The sequence below is a fragment of the Labrus bergylta genome, chromosome 4 (genome assembly GCF_963930695.1).
Source record: "Labrus bergylta chromosome 4, fLabBer1.1, whole genome shotgun sequence".
In the NCBI taxonomy this organism is placed as follows: Eukaryota; Metazoa; Chordata; class Actinopteri; order Labriformes; family Labridae; genus Labrus; species Labrus bergylta.
This window is the reverse complement of record NC_089198.1, coordinates 26,289,304-26,313,137: the sequence shown is the minus strand read 5'-3', so window position 1 is coordinate 26,313,137 and position 23,834 is coordinate 26,289,304. Positions and strand designations below refer to the sequence as shown.

The 23,834-nt window shown below is 40.8% G+C and overlaps 2 protein-coding genes across 3 annotated transcripts in view; one reads left to right on the top strand and one right to left on the bottom strand.

Moving 5' to 3' along the window:
- The window catches only part of prkci (protein kinase C, iota), a 28,761-nt gene extending 16,517 nt beyond the window's left edge, over nt 1-12,244 (bottom strand). The window contains exons 1-4 of the mRNA XM_020635219.3: nt 11,907-12,244; nt 3,631-3,752; nt 1,484-1,573; nt 208-258 (exon numbers count right to left, since the gene is read on the bottom strand). Coding sequence (XP_020490875.1) covers nt 208-258; nt 1,484-1,573; nt 3,631-3,752; nt 11,907-11,989 — 346 coding nt within the window. The 5' untranslated portion in view covers nt 11,990-12,244. The remainder of the gene's footprint in view (nt 1-207; nt 259-1,483; nt 1,574-3,630; nt 3,753-11,906) is intronic.
- Nucleotides 12,245-13,345: 1,101 nt separating this feature from the next.
- phc3 (polyhomeotic homolog 3 (Drosophila)) lies at nt 13,346-23,360 on the top strand. Of its 2 annotated transcripts, none has more exons than XM_065954243.1 (15): nt 13,346-13,581; nt 14,509-14,721; nt 15,561-15,716; nt 15,802-15,873; nt 15,956-16,114; nt 16,263-16,352; nt 16,491-16,701; nt 16,941-17,578; nt 17,674-17,797; nt 18,424-18,713; nt 19,156-19,315; nt 19,602-19,713; nt 20,675-20,804; nt 21,136-21,412; nt 22,056-23,360. In XM_065954243.1, exons 1-15 carry the CDS (start codon nt 13,558-13,560, stop codon nt 22,208-22,210), a joined length of 2,811 nt encoding a protein of 936 aa, XP_065810315.1. In that variant the 5' UTR covers nt 13,346-13,557; the 3' UTR covers nt 22,211-23,360. The 2 variants fall into 2 exon arrangements, with proteins under 2 accessions (XP_065810315.1, XP_029133439.2); XM_029277606.2 differs by having other exon boundaries at nt 13,346-13,585.
- Nucleotides 23,361-23,834: the final 474 nt, after the last annotated feature.

The window sequence follows — 23,834 nt, the reverse complement described above, 5'->3', positions numbered from 1 at the left end:
TATTTTTCATTTCCAATCTTATACTGGAGGTCTGATTGGCTTTTAAAGCTCATTTAGAGGCATCAGTAGAAATGTCATTCTGTTTTATAACCAGGCGAAAACTCCTCAGAGTAAATTAAAGTGCCTAAATTTAAAATGTAAATATATTACATCCGTCTACAGCTAAAAATGTAGATAACACTAAAAAGGATAAAATGTTTGACTCACTGTCTTCTCCCGGACAGGGCATGCCAGCTTTCTCTGGGATATTTGGGAACACTGAGAAGGAAAAGAGAAGATTAGACTTTAATTAGGGATTGGAGTAAAAAACGTCTGAGGGAGTCGACACGCTTCTGACATTCCCATCACGATAACAGTTAAGAACAACCTGTAGCACACCTCGCTAGTTCATCTTGAAATACACTCATGCTGTTTTTGTAATGCACACACACAAACAGCATGTCAGAGTGTTTGTATCGTACAGTAATGACGGAAATGACACAGGCTTGAAGAAGCAGGTGAAGATTATTTGTGTGTATGAGAGCGAGAAAGAGAAACAGCGATGAATCGAGCCAGACTGGGGGCAGTGTGCGAGTCAGAGGCCAGGCGTGGGCTTCAACCAACAAGCTCGTTAACGAGCAGACCTGGCGACCCCCCCTGCGGCACCGTCACATCCTCTTCTCCATCCCCTCCCCCATCCACCTCCTCCGTTCATCATCTGCCGTCACTCTGGCATCAACTGTACTCTTGACCCGTCACCTCTGATTTGATTAAAACTTTACATTAACCACACAGCAGACCCTGTGTCCCCTACCCTCAGGTAACATGTGTATACACACAGAGCCTGTCAATCAAATGTTGCATGTCACTCCAAATACACAAACCCACTATCCCTACACTACTGAAGCCAGAGTACAAAGTTAACAGGCTAAGTTCAGAACCAGCGTCATGACAACAGCTACTCAACTTTATTGACATGGCTTAATTAATTTACCCATTTGTTATTATCAAGTGTTTGTGTATGATCTTTTTGACTGTTTTATATCAATTTAATATGTTTGAGGCTGTTTCTAACAATGTGATATTAAATATATTTATCTCTGTCATTTTGAAAGTCTGCTCTCGATCTGCAATCTACTCAAATGTTCACCCAACAAAAGTATTCAGTCGGTTACACTGTGCCCAATAATACATACAACATCACTTTTAGCTAATTAGCATCAAAGACTAATTAAATATACCTACAGGCAGTGAACTACAAAAAAATAAAGTTTTGTTTAATCACAAACTGTAAGGATGATATTCAACTTAAGAACTGCTCTTCAGTTGAATTCTGTACCTTCATGAATAATGCTGCTAATTTAATTAATGAATAATGCCTCTCTCAAAAGATCAACAGACAGCTGACTGGACCTTGGTGTGAACTGCAGACTTACTTAATGTGATATAAATCATGAAACTCTTTATGTTAAATACTGTGTGAGAGAGAAGCAGTTAGACCCACCATGGATAATCAGCTCGGAGTCTTTGTTGAGCTCGTAGAGGCGCAGAGCTTCTTCCAGCTCGAGCTGAGACGACACTGTGCAGGGGTCACCTAACAACAGATGAGACACGAGATGTCAACCACCACAATTCATTTCTGACAATCAACCATTACCACAGGTTTTACATTTTAATTCAGAATAAAACAACAAGACACACTGAAACAGAGCAGGAACAATTAAGTCTCCTATATGATCTATAATTAAACCTATATAATCTAGCTCAAAAAGCAAAGGTTTGTGTGTGCTAAAGCAGAGTGATTGAACTGTAGTAAAGGAACTTTCACATTGTTTGATTGTTAGAAGAACATACAGCAGTCAATGTTGCCATTTCAAATCACATCATTAGTTGTTTATTTGTACAGCTGTACACATTTGTACAGTGATGAATCTCAGTCAATCCTTTAAATACCACTCAGATGCAGGTCTCATTATTTCCTTATCATTAACAGGATACAGTGTGCATTGACCCAGATGCTATTGGTTCTTTTCTCAGTTCTCTAAGTGACTAACGACAACTACAAGAAGCTGCTTTATAAATAATCTGACGAGGGAAACTGTAACATGCATACATGTCTCAAAGTGATGGATGACGATGGGACTTAAAAATAGGCATATAAGCGGTATAACTGTGACACAATCATGTCAAAGGGAACTTGCTGCCACGGCATCGTCTGCTTTTATAATTAGGTCAAGGTTTGGACTTTAGGACGGGATAGTTCATTCAGAGAAATACAAGCAGACAGCTGGGTATTCTTAAACAATATAAAGACAATAATAATAACAATAATGATAATTTTATTTGCTTTTTATAAATATATATTTTTTTATGCATTGTAACTTGTAATATAACCACTGCAGTCAAAGTTTTTTGGGGCTTAACAGCACATGAACTGCAGATTATGTTTTATCTCAAACGCACTCGGCTCCATCATAAAAGACGATATATGATGCAGATGCTGCAGTAGTTAGCCAATCGCAACTCACATCAAATGAGGAAGTATTAGATATATTTAAATGGTAATGACATGGATGATTTAATTCTACAATTCATTTAGCAGATGCTTTTATCCAAAGCGACAACAAAGTACAACAGAAGCAAGGATCTAGAGAGGAAACGTCACTGAGTGCAAACAAACTGCTTTAAATCTGATCGAACACACAGGTGCTACATTCTGTTAGCTTGGTCTGATACATGGCGTTATTTACCATCCTCATAACATTGCAGACTGTTATGTAGTTGTAGTGTAGTTTATATTTTTCAAAAATGTATAGCTATTAACGGTAGTGTTTACGATTAATACAGGAAGTCTTAATGCTGAATCCTTCAAACATTTTTTTTATATGCATCCTTTTTGCTCTTTTGTTCCAATAACCCAATTCTTTTCTCATTTAGGATACATTTTAATAATTAAAGTTTACCTGTTAAGGTGCACGTCAATTAATAAAATTTAAAAAATGCAGATTAAGCTTAGAGTGACATAACTTCAAAATATCACAGAGATCAGATACAGTGAGCACACTTTAATTTTCAATTGTAAAGCAGATTGCAGAAACACAAAAGCTGTTGGTGGTGTTTGGAAACTTCAACCCAGGGTTATAAAGTATTAATTAATACCATGTATGTGGTCTAATTAAAGTGATAATGACGGGGGTTCACATAGCAGAGCTGTGTGGTTTCTATGGATGGGGCAGTAGGTGAGACAGCTCCCACTGAACAGAGTACTTCATTATGACCATCAAGCAGTTTTTCTTCCTCAGACAGGTTAATGACTCCACTGATTGTCTGTGTGTGGCCACCAGTGGGAGCTGAACTGAGGCTAATGAGTTTGGGCAGACTGACCTTATCCTGGGCAGAGCAATGTGACGGCTCCATCTTTCCTATGACACAGTGACTCCTGCCTGACTAACTGACTGCCAAGAAAGGAATTGAGCTGTGTTGATAGTAACACATGGCACCATCAAATGCCAAATCACTAGTCTGATCTTTCTGACGATGCCACATGTAATCGTGGCTGTATTTTCATGTGAGGTGAAGGTTTTAGATCTTGAAGCACAGAACAAAAGAAAGCAGTAGAGGGTGCAGAGGCTGAGTATCGCGGGGATGTACCTTCCTCGTCGATCCACTTCATAGTGAAGAGCTGGTCGTTGTCCATGGAGCACATGTCCTTCACCTCCCCGTACAGACCCTCGTATGAGATGGACGGCTCAAAATGAGTGATCATGATGTCCCTGTGAAGAAGAAATATAAGACGTACTTAATTACACTTTAATGATTAGTCTTCAGCAATTGAATATAATGAATCTGTATGTCCGCTAATACTTAATTTAGGAAACATATTTGGCTAGGATATGACTAACTTCCCCTTATTCTTAGTCAATGTTAAAGGTTAAAGTTTGTGTAGTGCACACAAAACATTTGTTCAGGCACAACCCTCAGAGACTCAGATTTTGATAATGAAAGCAATCCTTCTCATTGTATTTCCTTGCAAGAAAAAAAAAGACTCCAAATGGGAAGAGATGATTCTTTAATTACACTGCATACAGTATCTGCTTTGAAATCCAAAGCTGAGGTATGAGATTAATATATAAAATCTATTCTGCCTATTAGAAAAAACAAAACAAATTGCAGAAGTGGTGATCAATAACTTTAAAGTGTATTCAGTTTTGTAATGATAAGCCAATATTCTGAAGTTCCTTGTAACCAAATCTGCCATTTCATCAATTGACAGAAAAACAAACAGATCAAATCTGATCGGCTACCATAAATAGAAATACAAATGTTCAGCACAAAATATCATCAAAACTACACTGCTACTATCATTATTGACTTACTTTCTGCAGCATTTTAACTGCTCTACATTAAAAGAACACAAACATACAGAAATGAAATTGTTAAAATGGCTGCAGCTGTCAAATTTTCATTATCAAATAATCCAAAAATTGTCGGAAAACAGTAAAAGATGCACATCTGAACTCCCCTGACCACTGGATGAAATAAAAACAAAAACCTAAAGAGATAGTGAAAGCACTAAATCATAATATTTCAGTTCATATAAGTTCAGTTGTAGCCTAAAAATAAAGGGCATTTCCTTTTTGACAACTAACTGATTAATCCACTGATTTTTTCAACACTAATTATTATCTTTTGACATGAAGAGAAAACTCTCCCCTGCACTTTTCATTTTACCAAACAGACAAACTAAGTCACACTTTTGATTGGGAGAGAAAGAGGGAAGGGACGGCCCGTCTTTTTGCAAACTGTGAGTCGAAACTGTGCCACTGTGTGTGAGTCACAGTCTCTCAGTCTGTCACATTAGTGTGTGTATTCATCCATACAGCATGATTGTGGGTGTGAGTAAGAAAAGAGCAAACAAAAAAAGAGTGAAAAAGACTGCAGAAGGAGAGAGCCGCACAGTGAAGCAGAATGAATCACAGGCGATGGCAGTTGTAGTTGTGTTGTGACCGCTGTGGTTAAGGATCACTGTCCACCACTGCACTCCATCAATTCCTTGAAAGCAGAAAAAAAAAAAGCACTCAACACTTGACTTACTGCTTTTAATCAACAATTCCATCACTCTCTACTGGCTCCTCTGTTCACACAAACATCATGTTGAGACAGGTGATAAGGGGCCTAGTGGTGGGTGACCAAGACCATCTTCCCCCCTGTGGCTGGGATCATCTGCCCCTCGTTGTTTCATGGCGGCGTTAAGGATTGATGTCGCCTGCTCTCCGCCTTTTGGCCAGCCTGTGCTGTGTTTTACAACCCAACAAAGGGGGATGGAGATGGTGCACACATTAGCTTTTTACAGGTCTGCAGGGGACAGGCTCCTGAGCTCATGTGTGGAATCAGTGGAGATAGAATGTGCAAAACAAGGGAATAAGCACGGTAAAGAGGGGAGTAAAAAAAGAAGGTAAATAGGGGACAATGTGTTAAATACGTCCCACAAGCCAGGGACTGACCCTCAAGTATAAGAAAGTGGCTCCCTTTACTGCCGTTGTCAAAGATGGACCCAGTTTTTTCATCGACTTGAGAGCTTTACAGCAGGATGATAAAATCCCAACACATGGAGTTAAAATGGTTCACCCTCTCAAGGACATCTAGTGTAGAAGTCCACGGACAGCAAATAGTGTGTAAGGTCACTGAAAGAAAAAAAGACAGCACTATAAATGTGCTGGTGATATTTATAGGCCTGCATGATATGAGAAAAATATGCGATGTGTGATAACATCATTCAACAGCACTATAATGATGAGAAACGTGATAAACACACTAATATTATGAATTCATATTAGGTATACTAACCAACAGTTGTAAGTTTGTCTGCCGTTCTCCCAAATGTTCTTGCAAGATCTCCCTCATGAATCTAATCCAATAAAAAAAAGGTAATTGTTTTCGCTACTGAATTAACACCAATTAATCTGAGGATAGCTGACAGCTAGCTTGCATTTCATCTGACTGTATCAAAGTGGTGTGACATCATGGTCTTTAAACCACAGCCTCCATCCAATAGTTAAAATGTACACATGCTTATGAAAGCATTGTTTGGCTACAAAAAATATTTTTTATTTGCAGCAACAAGTCAGACTTTACAACTGTTTGTTTTATTTGCATTTCACATATTTGTAAAAACACAACAAAGTACGGCTCTTGAAACTTACATAAGGCAAGAACTAAACTGTCGTCTGAATAGTAGAAATCAAGATGAATAAAGCTTTGTGATTAAGAATTAAGTGACGTACAGCTCAGACTGACACTGACGCCTCCACCTCCTCCATCCTGCGGGTGTTAATCATTGCCTGTGAGGAGGTGGAGGAAGAGACTGTATTCTCCCACAGTCTGATCCAGGACAAGTATGGCAGCTCTACTTCCTCCTACAGCACTGATAACATCAGAAGATAAAGAGTGCATAAACACATAAATGTGAAACTAAAAGGATCCCACAGCGTGACTTCAGACCATGTAGGCAGCATATTACCGCCCAGCAGGTGACTTTAACTGTGTCACATGCAACAGGACCTGAGCTGTGGGTGATCATTAAACACTGCGAGTCTACACTGTAGTTAAAGTTTAGCCATGTCTCAGTAGCCTCACACTACATCCTCTGTGACACAGATACAAGCTCAGCTAACGGCTACAGCGGTAGCAGTAACACGGCAGAGACTTGCCGTCTCTGCCAGCGATACAAATACATTATGTGCAGTATAAAAAAAAAAAGAACATTTTCACACATTTTGTTGATTTACATAAATAAAAAATTGAGATGTGAATGGCTGTTTGTCTCTATTCGTCAACCCTGTGATAGGCTGTTGACCTGTCTGACCTCGGTGTAGCCCACCCGTTGGCCAATGACAGCTGGGATTGGCTCCAGCCCCCTGTGACCACGAACAGGATACGAGGTAAACATACTGGATGGATGTCTTTGAGTATGGCACAACAAAAGAGTACAATGTAAAGCTGCCATCATGATGATACAATGATGTCTTGTGATTTGGCTCCACGTAAACAAACATGATTTATGACTCATTTTAAAGGTGTCACCTTTCAATGGCCCAATGTGTCCTCTAAATAGTTAATGTAGACTAGCAGCCTTAACAATCAACAATTCCTTCTGCTTATAGTATCTATAAAGGGAAGAAAAATAATAGATAGTTGTTTTTGTTTGATCAGTTACAAAAACTGAACTTTACTGAAGCTAAATAACTGCTCAACAACCAACAAGGCTGATTAAGTGACCACGTCATGACTTCTGTGCTGCTTCTTTGGTCTACAAAAATACACCATGCATTGCACTGCTGTATTTTTAAACAATTTAAGATGCAACATAACATTGCATTCAATGAAAAGGAATCAGAAATTCTATTCACAAAGAAAGGCGAGCTGAGTGGATTCCTCAGGGTGATTAAGGCAGAAGGATTCTGCAGTGAGCGACTGGGAGCACGTCATTGCTGAGTAGCTGGGAGGAAGTGGCATTCCACACAGACCTGGCATTCCTCTGCTCTCCTCCGTCCTTCAGTACAGCTAAATTAAAGAGGGAGGAGAAGGAGGAGGCAGGGAGTGCTGGCCTGTGCCCCTGGCGTATGAACTGTTGTAAGGAGACGCTCAGCAGCCCCATCTGCCCAGCATGAAGCCATTCGTCACTGGTGAGCGCTCAAGCCCAGAAAAGGGCCTGAGTGCCTCTCTGGGCTTCCATGAGCACCAAGGACCATCCATCTCCCTGTCAGCAGTGCCATGCAGCGGTGTTCCCACTGGAACACCGCTGCACAACCTAGGCGAACACTCTGCGATATCAAAGAGTCTCACACAAGCACAAATATAAAATACAGATATCCACAAGCTAGCTGAAGTTACCAAAACAGCCACACCTGATTCTCGCAAAGAAAAAATAAATCTGCGCCGTCCCACTCCACCTCCACTGGGGGTCAGGGTGACTGAGACACAGACTGCGGGATGCTGTGGTCTCCAGGCAACACGGCCCACCTGTGGTGCAAAACAAGAGGGAGTCTGGCTTCACGCAGTACCATAGCACCAACCAAACACTTAAGCTGAGACGGAGACAAGGTCGCTTATATTGGCAGACATGTGTAGTCTAACACCTGTGCTGTTTTACACACAATGTGTAGGTTGTGTAGACGCTACAACATTCACGATTCGTTACATGTCTGCAGCTGCTGAGATTCTGTGATATTCAAACTCGTTAGCTACAATCATGGGACAAGAGTGGATGGGTGGGTGAGGGGTTTGTTTGACTTTGTGGTTCAGTGCTTGAGGGGCTTTTAAAAGGAAAAGTAAATGGCAAGACAAGTACCGCTTCCCGTATTTTGAACAAAGCAAAGCCTTGAAGCACTGATGCAGACGGCAGAGTCTTTGAATACAGGAGCAGCTCCCCTCAAAAGAGTAAAATAATTGAACTGCTCCGTCGAGCCGGTGTAATCTCAGTTTCCTGCCAAACAACATGCCATGTACAGGAATCCTGAAACGATCTGGCGCTTAAGGAGCCTTGTATTATTCAGTGTTAGCAAGTCTGCAAAACAATGATTTTTACTTTCACAGCATGGATTAAAAAAAAACAAACACTGGTACTGAAATGAATAAGTGTTACCAGTGTAAAAAAATTACAACCATCACTTTCATCTTATTTTCACTTCATAATCTAAAAAAAAGTTTAAATTACTGGAATATCTTAAAAACAGCATTTAGGTAAGCTGACCATTACACAAAGAAAGACGGGGAGTGTCAGAACATGGCTGTCGTCAGCGCACACCAACACAATCCTTCACTAGACAAATATTTGGTTAAAAACCTGACCAGCGCTTCAGCAAACACTGAAGATGCGCTCTTTATGAAACTGTAGCATAGTCTTGTTTTGAATGAGGAATGGTACTTTGTGGCAAAATATAAAGTTAGTAGGGGGATCCAGAGTGGAATTGCAGGATCAAGGTTTAAGGCACCTTTTTCGTAAAAACGCATCCCCTTTAACCCGCCTCATTTAATTCTATTCCTTTGTTTGGACGTATACAGGAAGCAATACATATCAAGGCATCAAGAGAAGGATGTGAGGCAAGTTATACATGGAGAAAGCACACAGGAGCATTAGCATCCTAATGATTGTAAGATGCCTACTCCTGAAGCACAAGTGAGGACTGAGCAGCTGTGTCATGCATCAAAAAAGTATTATGGAAGTTGATTCATCTATTTGGTAATTTTCATACAATAAATTATTACTTGAGTTAAGTGAGTGAAATATCTTTAGTCTATTTTCAAATCAAAAAGTCGTCGATTGGTCCAGCTTATAAACTGACAGTATTTGCTGTTATTCTTTTTTATGTTACCATAAATGGAATATCTTTAAATACTGAGCAGGAAAAATAATCCTACAGAGGTCACACACTGATTGATAGAATATTCGGAACATTAAAAAACAATTGTTTGTTGTAGCACGACTACTTTCCATACTTCATTTACAGTCCTGCAACACAACTATTGTACAGCGTTAGCATCACTGTCAGTCCTCTGGTCATGTGCTCGGTGAATTTACAGCCCTCTCTATTGACCATCAGCCTGAATGAGAGGAAGATGAAGATGAGCCAGTGAAAGGCTGAGACTGCTACAGGCTGACACCAGTCTGCTGTTGCTGGCACTGACCAACCACAGACATGCAAATAAGATAGAGTGGAGTGAAAAAAGACACTTTACTGAAAATAGACGAGTTGAGACACTACCACTGAGTATAAAGCCATCAAGAGAGCCAAGTTTAAGATGCTATTCGGATGTCTTCATGTCATAAATGGACAGATAAAGAAACCAAACACTCAGAAACATCATTTCATTGATTACCATATTGAAACACTAAATGGTAAAAATCAATAAAATGAGCAACTGCAGTTGAGAAACTAACAGACTCGTGGGATCTCTCTAACATGCTGCTGAGGGTGAAAAGCATTTATCGATAATTAGAGCTGCAACTGATTTAAAATATTTAACTTTCCGATTAACTTCCCGTTTGTTTTATCCCCAAAAAAATAAATAATAATAATTTAAATCAAACATTTAAAATTCCACTTACAACTTTGTGGAGCATGTAATATTTTCCAATGTCTTGTTTTGTCTTAAGCCCAAAACAAAACAGAATGTTATGCATGATTTCTATTTCAAATCATGCATAACAAAGAGAAGGAACTAATTCTGCTTTTTGTGAGGATAACAAAAACATACAATTTCTATCATAAAAAACAACAACAATTATTTTTGGAAATCACTGACATAATTCAATCAAAATTGTTTCATATCCTTATTTCAACTGATTAAATAATGAATTACTGAACAACTCCCCCTATCCCATTTTCAAGCCCGGTGCAGTTTCGGTAAATGGCTGTTTCGTCATGAGCCTGGATTTGCCCAAGATTTCTGCCTGTTAAATGGAAGTTTTTTTCTTGCCACTGTAACTTTTGCTAAAATGTTGCTCAAGTGATCACGATGGATTAAGCCAGGTCTTTCTAATATAGCAATAAGTAAGGTATTTTACCTGCTTTTTGTAAAGTGTCTTGAGGTAACACTTGTTGTGAATTGGCGCAATGCAAGCAAAAATTGATTGATTGATTGATTGATTGATTGAGACAGTTTCAACTCTAATTGATGTCTAAGTTCACTTTGTATCTATTTCATTTTTGGGAAAGGTTGTCCTCAGTCTCCCATCTCTAACTTCAGCAGGGAAAGTCTAACTACTCTTCAGATGCCCTTGCTTAATGCATCCTAATTGCCAAACAAACAGACCATCTCCCTGCTTCAGCAACATAGCAGAGATTCCTCAGCAGTAACCTCATGAATACTTGAGATGCTTTGCTCTGTCAGATGACACCTAATGATCAACACACATCACAGAGTTCCTGAGGTGTGTCACAGAGTCTCTGAAAAAAATACAACAGGTATGCCTGAGGTGACTTGCACTTCACGTTTTTCAAGTCTTGGCTGAGCTCGAATCATTGGCTCCATCTAGCAGAGACAGAGGGGCAGGGAGTGGTGTAGAAACAACTGGGTGACCAATGATTTCCATCAACAAATCCAAGTATGAAACTAGATCAAGTATCCTATTACTTTAAACAATATGTTAGTTATGAACCAGATAAACAAACCTCGATGTCACAGAACTGATTGTGAATATTCATTTGCCCAAGAGGTCCAAATGTTTATCAATGAGTGAGTCAATGAGCAGCAGATCTGTTGAGAGTTTATAGATAAGATAGATAACAAGGGGGAAGATGTAGCGTATCAGTCTCCCTGAAATACCTGACAATACCAGCCGACACTTAAGACTCACCAAACAGGACAGTCCCAAAGATCTGATTTACATGAACACAAACTCTGGATCAGTTTTGTTATGCTGCTACATCATCAGTTTCTAACAGCATGCTAACTTGTCAATGCTTGACTAAAATCCACATCGGACTGGTTGTATAGCTCATGAAACTGGGCTACTTTAAGTTGGCATCATGAGTGTTGAACAGCCACTGCTAGCTTCTGTTAGCTGATCTGAAGTCTTGGCTCGCAGCTTTCAATCTGTGTCAGAATTAATCTTTTAGCACGATCAAAAACTGAATAAAAACCCCCCTTGACAGCTTCACAGTCACAGCTGGTGAATCCATTAAACACCCCCACACACACACAGAGAGAGAGAGAGTCCTCTGACCTGTGGGGTCTGGACAGTTTCACCTGTCTGTCTGTCCGGACTAAGTTTACCTAAACCTGGTACCCAACATTAGCAAGCCGTTAGCCTCTTCAGCTAATGTTAGCGAAGTAGTTAGCCACCTTTCAGAGTCTATAACTGCTCCCTGTCTGCGTGTAAACAGACACGGTGACACGGCTGGTGAACCGGGGGATTTTCTTACCCTTTGTAATAAGCTTTCACCCGGACTTGGTGGGAATTCTCGCCGGGGTGGGACATGGTGCTGTCCCGCAACGTCGGCATCATAAGCTCCGCCGCGGTGAGTCCGAGTCACCGATGCCTTCCTTTCCTTCTTGGGCTCTCTAGTTGTGCACCACGCCCAAAATCACTTGGTTTGTATAGTCCGTCGACTGACCGGGAAACAAACGAGTCTATCGGTTATAAAAATGATGAATTTGTCCTTCTTAAGAGATATAAATATAACATTCAAAGTAAAGAAAAACTTGCGGGGTCCGCCAAACAACTCCCTACTGCAAAGGCCTAACGACGGATGAGTCCATTGTCGGAATGTTTGGGGGTGGCGCTTACAGACGTACCAAACTCTAAGCTGACTTAATGGAAAATAAGATATGCAAATACTTTAAATGCTCTCTTTGACAGATGTTTTTTTTTCACTGTTTACGAATTCAAATGAACCACTACAGTGTCAAAATAACTTACGAAAAGTTAAAGTGTACATAATGGAAGAATTCCGACTGAACCAAGTGATGCTTTCGTCTGGGTGGTGTGGTGCCTTCACGTTCCAACCTCTGAGCTCAGACATCGGAGCAGCCCTCAAGACATGTCGCGCTTTCAAATGCTTTGGTTTGGAAATAACTTCACTGGCCAGTAACAGAAGTAAAACGTGTTTGTTTTTTTATTTGAACATTTTTTTTTAGGGATGAGTGAACTAGTGCGGCTGCGCTTGAATGAAAAACGAAAAAAACTTGTAACCGGCATATGGATAATAAAATAATGGAAACACAAAATAGAAATTGTCATTAGTTGCTTTATTTGCAATTACATTTCACCCCACCACTAAACGTATCTTTATATGTTTCTCAACATAGAGACTGCCACTGAATAATATTATTATATGAGTATGCTTTAAACATTTTGCAGTGTTCATCATATATTGTTCATACATATATTATGTGGTAGGCTGTTTAAATATGTCTTGCAAAACTTGAAGTCCACGTTAAAAAGATCATCCTTTATGATCAGGAACTTGCTGTTTATCCTTTCTCTGAATAAATCTCCTGACAGGTCGTGATGATCAGTCCCGAGGTAACTTAATGTTGTCTCAAAAGCTGCTCTCAAAAGCATTCATTTAATTGTTCTTCTTCGTTTGGTCCTTCTAAAGCAAAGAGCCATAAACCATATAGAGAGCATGACCAAATGTCTATAAGCCCACAAACAGACATTATGCATTTTATTATTAGCCTATTTTTTGTGTGTCTGGCCTCTATTATAAGCTTCTACAGTTAACAACCAGTCTTCATTTTTTTAGAGCGGGTATTTGAAGCTTTTTTTTTTTTTGTCAGACAGCAAAAAAAAAAAAAAAAAAAAAAAGGAATTTAAGCATAAATACATCTTATAACCTATTTACACCCCCGGGACTCCCACTCCGTGCAGCAGGAGCGCAGCAGGAAGCCCGGGATGTGGAAGGTCCTCCCGCACTGCGAGCGGTGCTGTGTCAGGGTTTTTAAAATATAAATATCGCCTTCTATATAGCCTACCGTTTCATGTTTATTTTTAATCTCCATTTTAGACAGTACAGCTGCATCCGTGTGCTTCATGACTGGAACAATGTGCCGGGCTCTGCTTAGCTCCTGATGTCCCATGTCTATCAACACCAGGCAGGTAACGCCGACAAGAGGGGAATGATTGTGCATGCATATAAAGCGCTGTCTGAGAGAGGAGAGGCAAAGAGGCAGGGGCAGACACCCTGATTGTTGAATGTGTTGTCCGAATATGAGATGTGAACCTCAAATACAAGCTTATTTGTCAACGTTGAGGTTCATCGAGAATGCCCTGATGGTTTGTAATGGAGATAAGCGGCTCTGCAGCACAATGCAATCAATATTCAAGTTGCCATATGGAGAGACAACAGCGTTCAGCATCATGTTATAGGGCAAAAAAATATATATGTTTAAGTTTAACACTCCTTTTCTAAGATCATTACCTTCAAATGGAAAAACAATATATATGTTTTATATTGATCAGCAGTTGACAGTAAAAACAAAACCCTGCTGCAATGTAGCAAATGTGTGTGATGTGTAGGATGTCTTTACAGGTGAGGAGATAACTCAATGACCTTTATACACATTTAGAAAATGACTCAATGTGTGACAATGTGTTTTTCATACCCTAGGAAAAAAGTTAGTGTGATATCTTTTGCATCACATTTTTTGAGTTGTGATTTGATGTTTTCTTTATTGATAACAAAAACAAAAAGATTTGTCACATTTTGTCCCAATATCCCCTGATTAATTCATATTTTTTAAACAATGTCTACATTCAAGTATGTTATTGTTTCTTTTCCTGTAAATGTGCGTGTCAATAATCTAAGAAGTATAGTTTTGAAGTAATATTTCTGTGTGGACATTTTTTTGTTTGACAAATAGCTTCAGCTGTTGTTTAGCATCTCTTGTAAGCTAAACATGTGTTGTTGTTTTTTTTTACTGCAAAGTGACACATTTTATAAAACTACCAAACATTTAAGCGGAACATCTCCATCAGCCTGACTCAACTGCATTTTCCTATTGTCTATTTCACATCCTCAGTTTTTCCCAACATTGAATCTGAGTGTGACCTGGGAGATGGATCGACAGAGCCCAGGAGAGAAACAGCCAGATGCTAACAGCACTGTGGTCACCACCACCCCCATCCCATCAGCTACTGTCACCATGGCAACAGTCAGCTCCAGCAGCACTGTGTGCACCCCGGCGCCCTCTACCTCCCTCAGCATCGTTTCACCAGATAGCCAAGCTGTCCAGGTAATAGACAGTACCTGACCCTTACCCATCCTATAGGACCCCTGCAGGTTTATTATTACCTGACTATAAGGTGGTTCAGGAAATTAACAGTATATTATTTGGACTGCTGCATACATTTTTATTTTATTTTGAGGGCATTCAAGGTAATACTGGGAGCACTGCATAACCTGTTAGTGATTATAATAACGATCTTTATTTATGGAGCACTTTTCAAAAACAAATGTAAAAATTGTGTCACTATTTCATGTGACACAAAGGACGACTATTTAACAGCAGGGTAATCCTGGTAAAATAAACTATTGTAAACCTTTGCGGGCATTGATTGTTTTTTACTTGATTGGCAGGTAATCCAAAGCTTTTGGCACCTCTGCATGCATTGTTTCATTTGGGACTCAGGAGGAGTCCAGTTTAATAGACAACACCATGGACCTCTGCAGGCATTGTTTGACTTGACTGACTGGCAATCAGACTAATAGACGGATCCGAGACCTCTCTTTTCATTGTTTGAAATGACTGGTAATCAACAGTTCCTGGGATATCTTCATACATTGTGATACCTGAGAGGAAGTAGACAGCACCTGGGACTTCTTGGGGCATTGTTTAACTTGGCAGGCAGCCAGGTGATAGATGATCCAGTGTTCCTGTTGCACAAATTATTGGCAGTACAAGCAATTCTTACACATTCCTGCACAACTATACTGCTTCTCTATTGCACCTTTCATAAGTGTTTAAGTATGTCTAGCCAGTCGATTACTTAAAACTACTAACCTTGAGTTTTAGAGAGCAGATGGAATGTTCTTTTGTGAAGTGTCTGATGTGTCAAACATGTGATGAAATAGGTGATCCAGCACGCCATCCACAGACCTCAGAGCATGGCGGCCCAGTACCTGCATCACATGTACGCAGCCCAGCAGCAGCACCTCATGCTGCAGACAGCAGCCCTGCAGCAGCACCAGCACTCCCCCCACCTGCAGAGCCTGGCCTCCTTACAGCAGGTCAGATTGATGGTGTCCTGTGCAGAATCAAGAGTCATTTTAACACAGTTCATGGGGAAATGACACGTTTCTCCGATGTTTTTAGGCTTCAGTCTGTCAGAGGCAGTCACCTTCATCGTCAAGCAGCAGTTTGGTTCATCAGCCTGTTGCTCCATCTGTAAGTATTTTCCGTTCAAATTCTGCTCTGAGCACATTTATAACCTCAACATCATTCTCCTCAATGCTGCCCCTGAATCCAGATCACACTCCCAGCATCTCCACTAACAGCCCAGCTGATTGGTCGTACCCAAGCATCTAACTCTGCCAGTGCAGCATCCTCCATATCCCAGCAGGCCATGCTCCTCGGAAACAGACCGCCCAACTGTAGCCAAGCTCAGATGTACCTCCGCACTCAGATGGTGAAAACCTTTTTCAAATATCTCATGATATTTGTCACACTGGTTGATAGATTTATATCTCCACAGAAGTTTTGTGCATTTTATATCTCTTTTTTTTTCAAACATCTTGCAATCTGTCTCTACATGCTTTTTGCTTCTCCTTTGTCAGCTCATTCTCACTCCTGCAGCCCCGGTGACAACAGTTCAATCGGACTTCCCTGTTGTCACCTCTTGTTCCTCGCTATCTACCTCCACTCAGGTACAAACTTTGCCAGGCACATAATTAGACCTTGCATGCCACAAAACCTCTAATATTAGACCTGAGAGTGTTTAACTGTACAACAGACTGAAATGTGGTAAACAATGTAAAAGTGGTCTTCTTTCTGTCTATATTCAGGTGCAGAATCTAGCTCTGCGTGCACATTTGCCTGGCTCTCTTGCCACAGCCCACAGTGTGGTTTTAAAGCCATCTAACCTGTCTCAAGCGGCGACGTTATCCAAGACATCAGTATGTGCTCTGAAGAACAACCAGCAGACTGAACCCTCAACAGAAACAGGACCGGCTGGTGTCTCCCAGCTGTCCTCAGGACCGCAGATCATAACCCCAGGTGAGCTTATTTGTTCAAATAGTGAGGTTTACAGGAAGAAATTATTAGAAAGACCATGTGATACAGGCAAAATTCACGAGTCACTCTAACCAAAATCATCTACCGCACTCTGTCTACATTACTGGTAAACTCACAACCATCAACTAATAAATAATGACTAAAAAAATATGATTAAGTCAAGCATATGTTACATGTTGTTACTTGTTTTCATGTCCATCTCTGTATTGCTCTCATTTCAGCTTACACACCGGTGCAGACCCACGCTCTGGTGAAGCAGCAGCTGTCCTGTCCTCCAGGCCAGCGGGTGGCGCAGCACCAGCTCATCCTCCAGCAGACAACAGGAGGAGCTCAACACCATCGCCAACTGCAGCCCATCGCCCTCAGAGTCGCACCTCACGAAACCAACTCCACCCCTCTCTCTCTTTCAATTAAAAGACTGACCACAAACAGCACACAGTCACAAACCAGCAACCACACCCCAGCTTCTTCTTCTACGTCTTCTTCATCCTCTGTTACTCGTGTTTCTGCATCATCAACTCAAACGTCCATCCCAGCAGCTGTCCAGCCTCAGCCTCCTCCTCTGGTGGCGGCTCCTCAGCGTCGGACATCAATCCCTCAAGTGCAGAACCAGCCTCCACCGCCTCCTCCACCTCTGGTTCTCCCCAGGTTGCCCCGGAATCCCCCTGCCTCCCTCCAGAGGCTGTCCCTACACTCTGTCCATGCTTTAGCGGTGCAGTCAGGACAGATGCTGTTAAGAGAGCAGGAGCTGCCTGTAGCCGAGGCTCTGGTTCAAATGCCTTATATGAACCTTCCACCTCCTCAAACAGTGGCTGTGGATCTGAAGGTGCATCCAGTCAGACGGGATGAAGCTCCACCAGTGAGTCACCATTTGTCGTTGTTCAGCTTTGTAAGCTTTGCCTCTTAACAGTATGAGTTGTTTTGATAACAGATTTGTTTTGGTTGACCTTTTAGTTTGGGCAAACATGCAAAGTGAACGGACTGAGCTCAGCAGAGAGGAAAGAAGAATCTTCTCCAAGTCCACAGAGAAACAGGTCCACAACAGCTCCCCCTGTGCCGCCTGAGCACAATGTTACAGGTAAAAGATAAAGGATTTTTATTTACTTTAAAGAAAATAAAGCTGGTCCAGTGATTAGAAAAAAATCTTTAATACACCAGGATCAATCTATTTTTTTATAAAGCAGGTTAAGGCATGATGTCAGGGGCTTTGAATAATTAGCATATTGTTGAATAAGATGCGACATGTGTGTACGCTATTTATAAAATGGAGCCCAGTTTGTTTTTGAGGAAACCAATGTGTTTTGTCGTTGTTGTGAGACAAAAATTCTGTTCCATTTGGATTACAAGTGATAGGAAGGAATAATGGTGTCAAAGTCATTCATTTACTTTATTTAGCTACAGATTATTTAAAAGGACATTTATTGATTATTAAACAGATAGTTGGGATTGAAAGAGAGATGCTCAGATTTGAAAGAGGGAATTAAATGTGTTCCATGTCTGTATGTGATTATAGAATGACAGCATTGGACTTATATTCACTGAGGAGCAGTGAAACGTTGTCATGGTCGCTAAGGCCAAACTGATTTAAACCTCAAGAAACAAGAAGTCCTTAAAATAAGACTGGACAACTGAGAGAGGCCTGGTTGAATCTTGCTTCATGAATCCTCACTCAGCCTGTTATCTCTCCTTTCTCTCGTTGTTCAGCCGTGTTGGATTTACCCTCCATCATATCCAGTCCCTCGTTGATGAGCTCACCAAGTGTTGAACAGCCGTCCCAGATCACCTCCACCAATCGCAGCAGCAACCCTCCTCCTCCATCTCATCCATCTCCTCCTCTGCCTCCTCCCGTCCTGCCAGCAGCGGTCAGAGGCCCCAGCCAACCCCTCTCCTGCCCGGCCAGCCCCCCAGCCAGCCCTGACAGGATCCTCACAGCCCACGTCCTCACACACCTCGTAGAGGGCTTCGTCATCAGAGAGGGCCTGGAGCCTTTCCCGGTATGTCCTGGTGCAACATTACAACAAGTGCAACAAATACCCATACACAGAATTGTGGCTATGCTTCAGAGTTGGCTTTTATTTATTTTAAACTAACTTATTCCTAAAACAGAAATCTGAGTAATGTTTGTTTACCTCTAAAAAAAAAAGAAGCTCAGTCATTTTCTAAACAGATATTTTCATTTTTTTGAATGAATGAATGAAACCTTTATTGCCCCTAGGAGAATTTGCCTTCCACAGGGAGCATAAAAACACAATGAGTGACACAGACGTTGAAACCATGTACAGGACAGCACAGAAAAACATCAAGTCTAAACACTTTTTCCTTCTTGAATTCTCATCCAATCACTCCAGCCTCATCCATCTGTGTCCACGCAGAGTGCACATGTTTTTCCATGTCTGTGAGCGAAATTTGACATTCTAAATTTATCTTTTAATTCAGGTGGTTTCCACATCACTGTTATCAGACCAGCAGGCTTCACTTCCCGAATCCCAGGAGATGCAAACCAACGGAGCTGCAGCAGCAGAGGACAGTCCGCTGGAAGCTGACCTGTCTGACTCCTCAGACTCTGAGATGGAAAACGATGACGCTGCAGCAGATGGTGAGTTGTGTGCATGCCTGGGTGAATTTGTTTGTGTGTAAATTAACTGTTAATATTCCCAAGTGGGGCACTTTTTAAGGAAAAAACATCATATGCCTATAGATATTTAGTTGAATTTCCATCTAAGAACGCCTCATGTCTTGAATGAAAGCATCTGAGTTTGACACGTTTCTCTAATCATTTATTAAATTTTTTTCTCTTGAATTTTTCACTTATTTGTGTGTGTGGGAGTGTATGTGTGTGTTTCAAAAGTGTGTGGCTAACACCTGGCCCTGTGGAGTTTCAGATCTGGCAGAGAGTGTGTCAGGTGTGCTGCAGTGTGAGTTCTGTGGGAGCAGAGGCTACGCTTACACATTTCTGCGCTCCAAACGCTTCTGCTCGATGACGTGTGTCAGAAGGTAAATACACCCACACACTCAGTTCAAGAAATCAGCAGGAAAAGCATCAAGTATCAGTCTGGCCCTCTGAAATAATGTTATTATTTTTTTTAAATTGCAAACCCTGCCTTTAATAATAATAATACTCACGAAATAAACCATCTTGAAGTCTCTTCCAGGCTTTTGAGATGAATGCACTATCGACTGTTGCTGAGTCATTTGTGCTTAACAAAGTAAAGTGCCCTGCTGTTTTAGGAATGGACAGAGTACTTTCTTTCAAACTAACTCTATTCATTTTTAATACATTGTTTAAGACGTACGTCGTCATAAACAAATGGCCACTTGCCAAAAAAAAAAAAAACTTTAAAAAAAAGCAACTTTAAATTTGTATTGGGCTTTAAAGCTTGTCTTAAATCCAGTTTTGTTTGCGTCTGGAACATGATGTGGAAACACTGTGTAAGACTCATGAATGACTAAACATGCCCTCAAGCAAGGTGCTGAAACTTTGGCTGGAACAGAATGTATAAAAAGTCAGAGTTTTGCTGCAAAAGAGCATAATTTGTTGTATAAATGATGATTAAGAAAATCTGAATTATGTTTATCACTTCAATCAGACAAAAAAATGTCTGTCTCATTGGTGGTAAAAAAAAATGTGATCTGACATCTGGAATCTATTTGGCTACATTTGGGTTATAAGAAACAGTCTCAAGAGCATAATCACAACCGGGTTTCTCTTTGAGACAACTCGAGGCATTAAAGAGAGGACAGCTTAAAGTCCAGAGCTCAACAAAAGCCTGTCTTACTGTCTGCACTTGGCACATCATGAATAATAAAGTCTCAAAGGGCTGCTGGGCTTCATGGATGACATCCTGACTGCAGGGCCATCGCTACACAGATGTGATCATCTGCAATGGACTGCATGAAGGGTTTGAATCTCTCTGAATATTTGAATGTGTGTGTGTGTGTGTGTGTGTGTGTGCAGGTTTAGTGTGAGCTGCACCAAGCGTATCAGCATGCTGGGAGCAGGGCGCTGGGGTCACAGGCCGATGGGCAGGAGAGGACGACCCCCAGGCAGAGTCAAGGGAGCCTCCAGAGAACATTTTCTGAGACAGGTCAGTTAACATCAGCGACCCGCTGCGCACAACAACATGCTGAACGTGCTGCAGGGATCACTGGTCCTCTGAGACGGGCCGCTCTCGGGGGAACAGTTGCATCTGACAGCAGAAGAGTTTTAAAGGAGAGCAGTGAAATATGAATGCATTTCTAAACTTTAGCAAAATGGGAAAATGTCCATATCTACTGAAATTCCTTTACGGTAAGAAGCACCATGGCACATTGACCCATCTTGCTTGAAAACTTGTTAATTCCTCATTCTCTTTTATTTAACCATTGAATGAAAGTATGTAGATGTAATATTTGTCTGATTGTCTTTGTGTTCCACAGACTTCAAGGTTGCTTGGTTCGGAGGAGGCCCTTCAAATCTCACTGAGAGATGAGGGGGACCTGGACAATGAACAGGAGGAGGATGAGCCTGCCGTTCCCATGACAACCAGGCTCCGGAAACAGGCCGAGAGACAGCGAGAGAGGGAAAGGGAGAGGGAGAAAGAGCAGGAGAAGAGGGTGACGGAGACAGTCTGCCTATCTGACAGGGAGGAAGACGCCGTCTCTCCGTCTCACTGGAACGTAGAACAAGTGTTCTCTTTTATCAACTCTCTGCCAGGTACTGCTGGGACATGAGCAAACCTTCTGACAGTAAACATGACAGAGACACTTGCATACTATAAATGAAGCTAGCAATCAAACCCTTGGCCTGTGCAAATATGTGAGTGAAAAGAATAATTTTCCTGTCAAAGAAAAGGAAGATAATGACCCCCCAGAATGATAGTTTGTAAAAAGTAAAGTAGGTTGCTGTTTAAATTTGACGTGTGGCGACATGTGGAAAAAAAAGTTATTGTAGAATAGAGAGATTGTAAAATAGATGAGTGTAAGGCAGCAGGAGAACAGGGGGACACAAACTTTAAGATTGGTTTAAGCAGGAAAACCCATTTGAAACAAGGGGAAGACAAGGGAAGAGGAGCAATATGTTTTTATCAAGAGTATCAAAAAACATCCAGGAAAAATCTTTACATTGTTTACAAAGTCGCGCACATTTACTTTTGCTGCACTGCTGGTGTTTTCAATGACATAAAAAAAAGGAATGATCTTTTGTGCATCAAAACTGCAACCACTAAGGTACTTTAAATATCCCCGTAAAAGGTGAGGTAGACTGCTGTATTGCCGTTGAAAGAATGTACTATGTTCTTGCAGAAACGTATTTGTAGTTTGTATTCACCTTCCACATCCACGTCTTCTCTTTCCTCCAGGTGGTCAGGATGTGGCCCAGGAGTTTCGTTCGCAGGAAATCGACGGACAGGCTCTACTGCTGCTCACAGAGGAACACCTGGTCAGCAGCATGAACCTTAAACTGGGACCTGCACTGAAAATCTGTGCACACATCAATTTGCTGAAAGATGCATAAACAATGAACATTTCCACACACAAGAACGGAATAGTTGCTTCTATCTGGACCAGGATGAGGTAAACAAGAAACTCTTGTTTATTCCTGCAGAGGTAACACGCACTGTCGATGTGACTCGATCTTAAACAGAGCGGATTATATTGAACTGAAATAACAAATGTACAGACTGCCATTTTCTCAGACAACTGTCAAAGTTTCTCTCGGCCACACTGACGAGTCCACACACTGCCACAGCTGGTTTCGACACACAGATGAGCATTTCCTTTTATCGCCTCTTGTCATTACATCATACTGATTGTAGCAGTTTCACTCTGATGATCCATTTGTTTCAAAATGGTTTAAAAATATATTTTATCAGTAGTATGGAATCCTTGAGAGACAGGCTGTGCAAAAGGTCCAGTGATCCTTTATTTAAGTGTCCTGTATATGTGGAGAATACGTTTTTATCTTGTTGTTACGACTGAAGATGACTGAGGTTACTGCCATGATGATGATCTTTCTAAATCGTTCTTCGGAAAGGCTGTTTATGAATGTGTTACTGCAGAGTCTTTATTGGGAAGTCGTACAACCAAAATGTATGGCAGAAATGTTACAGATTTTATTTTGTGTTTGAAGTTATGTCGACATTTTTTTGTTTTAGCTTATTTTTTAATAGTACAGCTACAGAGAGACAGGAAATACAGGGAGAGAGTGGAGGATGATGTACTGAGTAGCTTCAGGGTAGCTTCAAGGACTTTGGCTTATGCACTGGGACGCCTACTTTACCAAACCAGCAGTGACCCAGTGTTGTTGAAGTTTACCATTACCAGTTCTTAGGTTGTAACACAGGTGAGAAAACACTTTCTTTTTTTTTTAAACTGGAATCATCTGCCTTTTTCCTCACTTGCCTCTCAGGGCTTCTGTACATTTGAATGTAAAGAAAACAACTCTACCTTTACATCCTCACACAAAGCAGTTAAGGTCTGCTGCCCAGTCTCAAAGTTTACAAAACAGATACATACTTACTATCTTACACATTTGATACACTTCATCAGGAAACATGCTTTTAATGGCTCCTGGAAACAAACTGATGACAATGTTGTTATTTATGAATTATTTATTAAAACCATAACTAACTAAAAAACGAATAAAAAGACTCAAATATGTTGAACTGTTTTGTGGTTTATAGATAAAAGTGGCCAAATTTCCCCTCCGAGCTTTACTTCAATTCTTTTCCTTGGACTATAGATCATGAGGTGATGTCATCAGAGTGTGGGGTAAAACAAATGCACGAGATTCAAATTCTTTAAAATCACAAAATATTAAAAACCCAATTATTAAAAACTTTTTCATAAATGTTACATTTGAATGAATATATCAACGAATGTGCTTTGGAGCTCTTAAAAAGATAGGAAAAGAAGTTCTTTCTCACCAACATCTTTGTTCAGACCTTCAGGCGATTGGTTAATTTCTGTCGTTGTCTGATCACTAAAGAAAGTTGATGTTTAGGCTTTTGGATCCTCAGAGTGAAGTGAAAGATGAAACGTGTATTCTGGTGGACCACCATTGGAGGGAGCCCCCCTCGCTGCTATAAAGAGAACACATACCTTCTGTCTATCATTGAGGGGGTCTTTTCTGCATCACG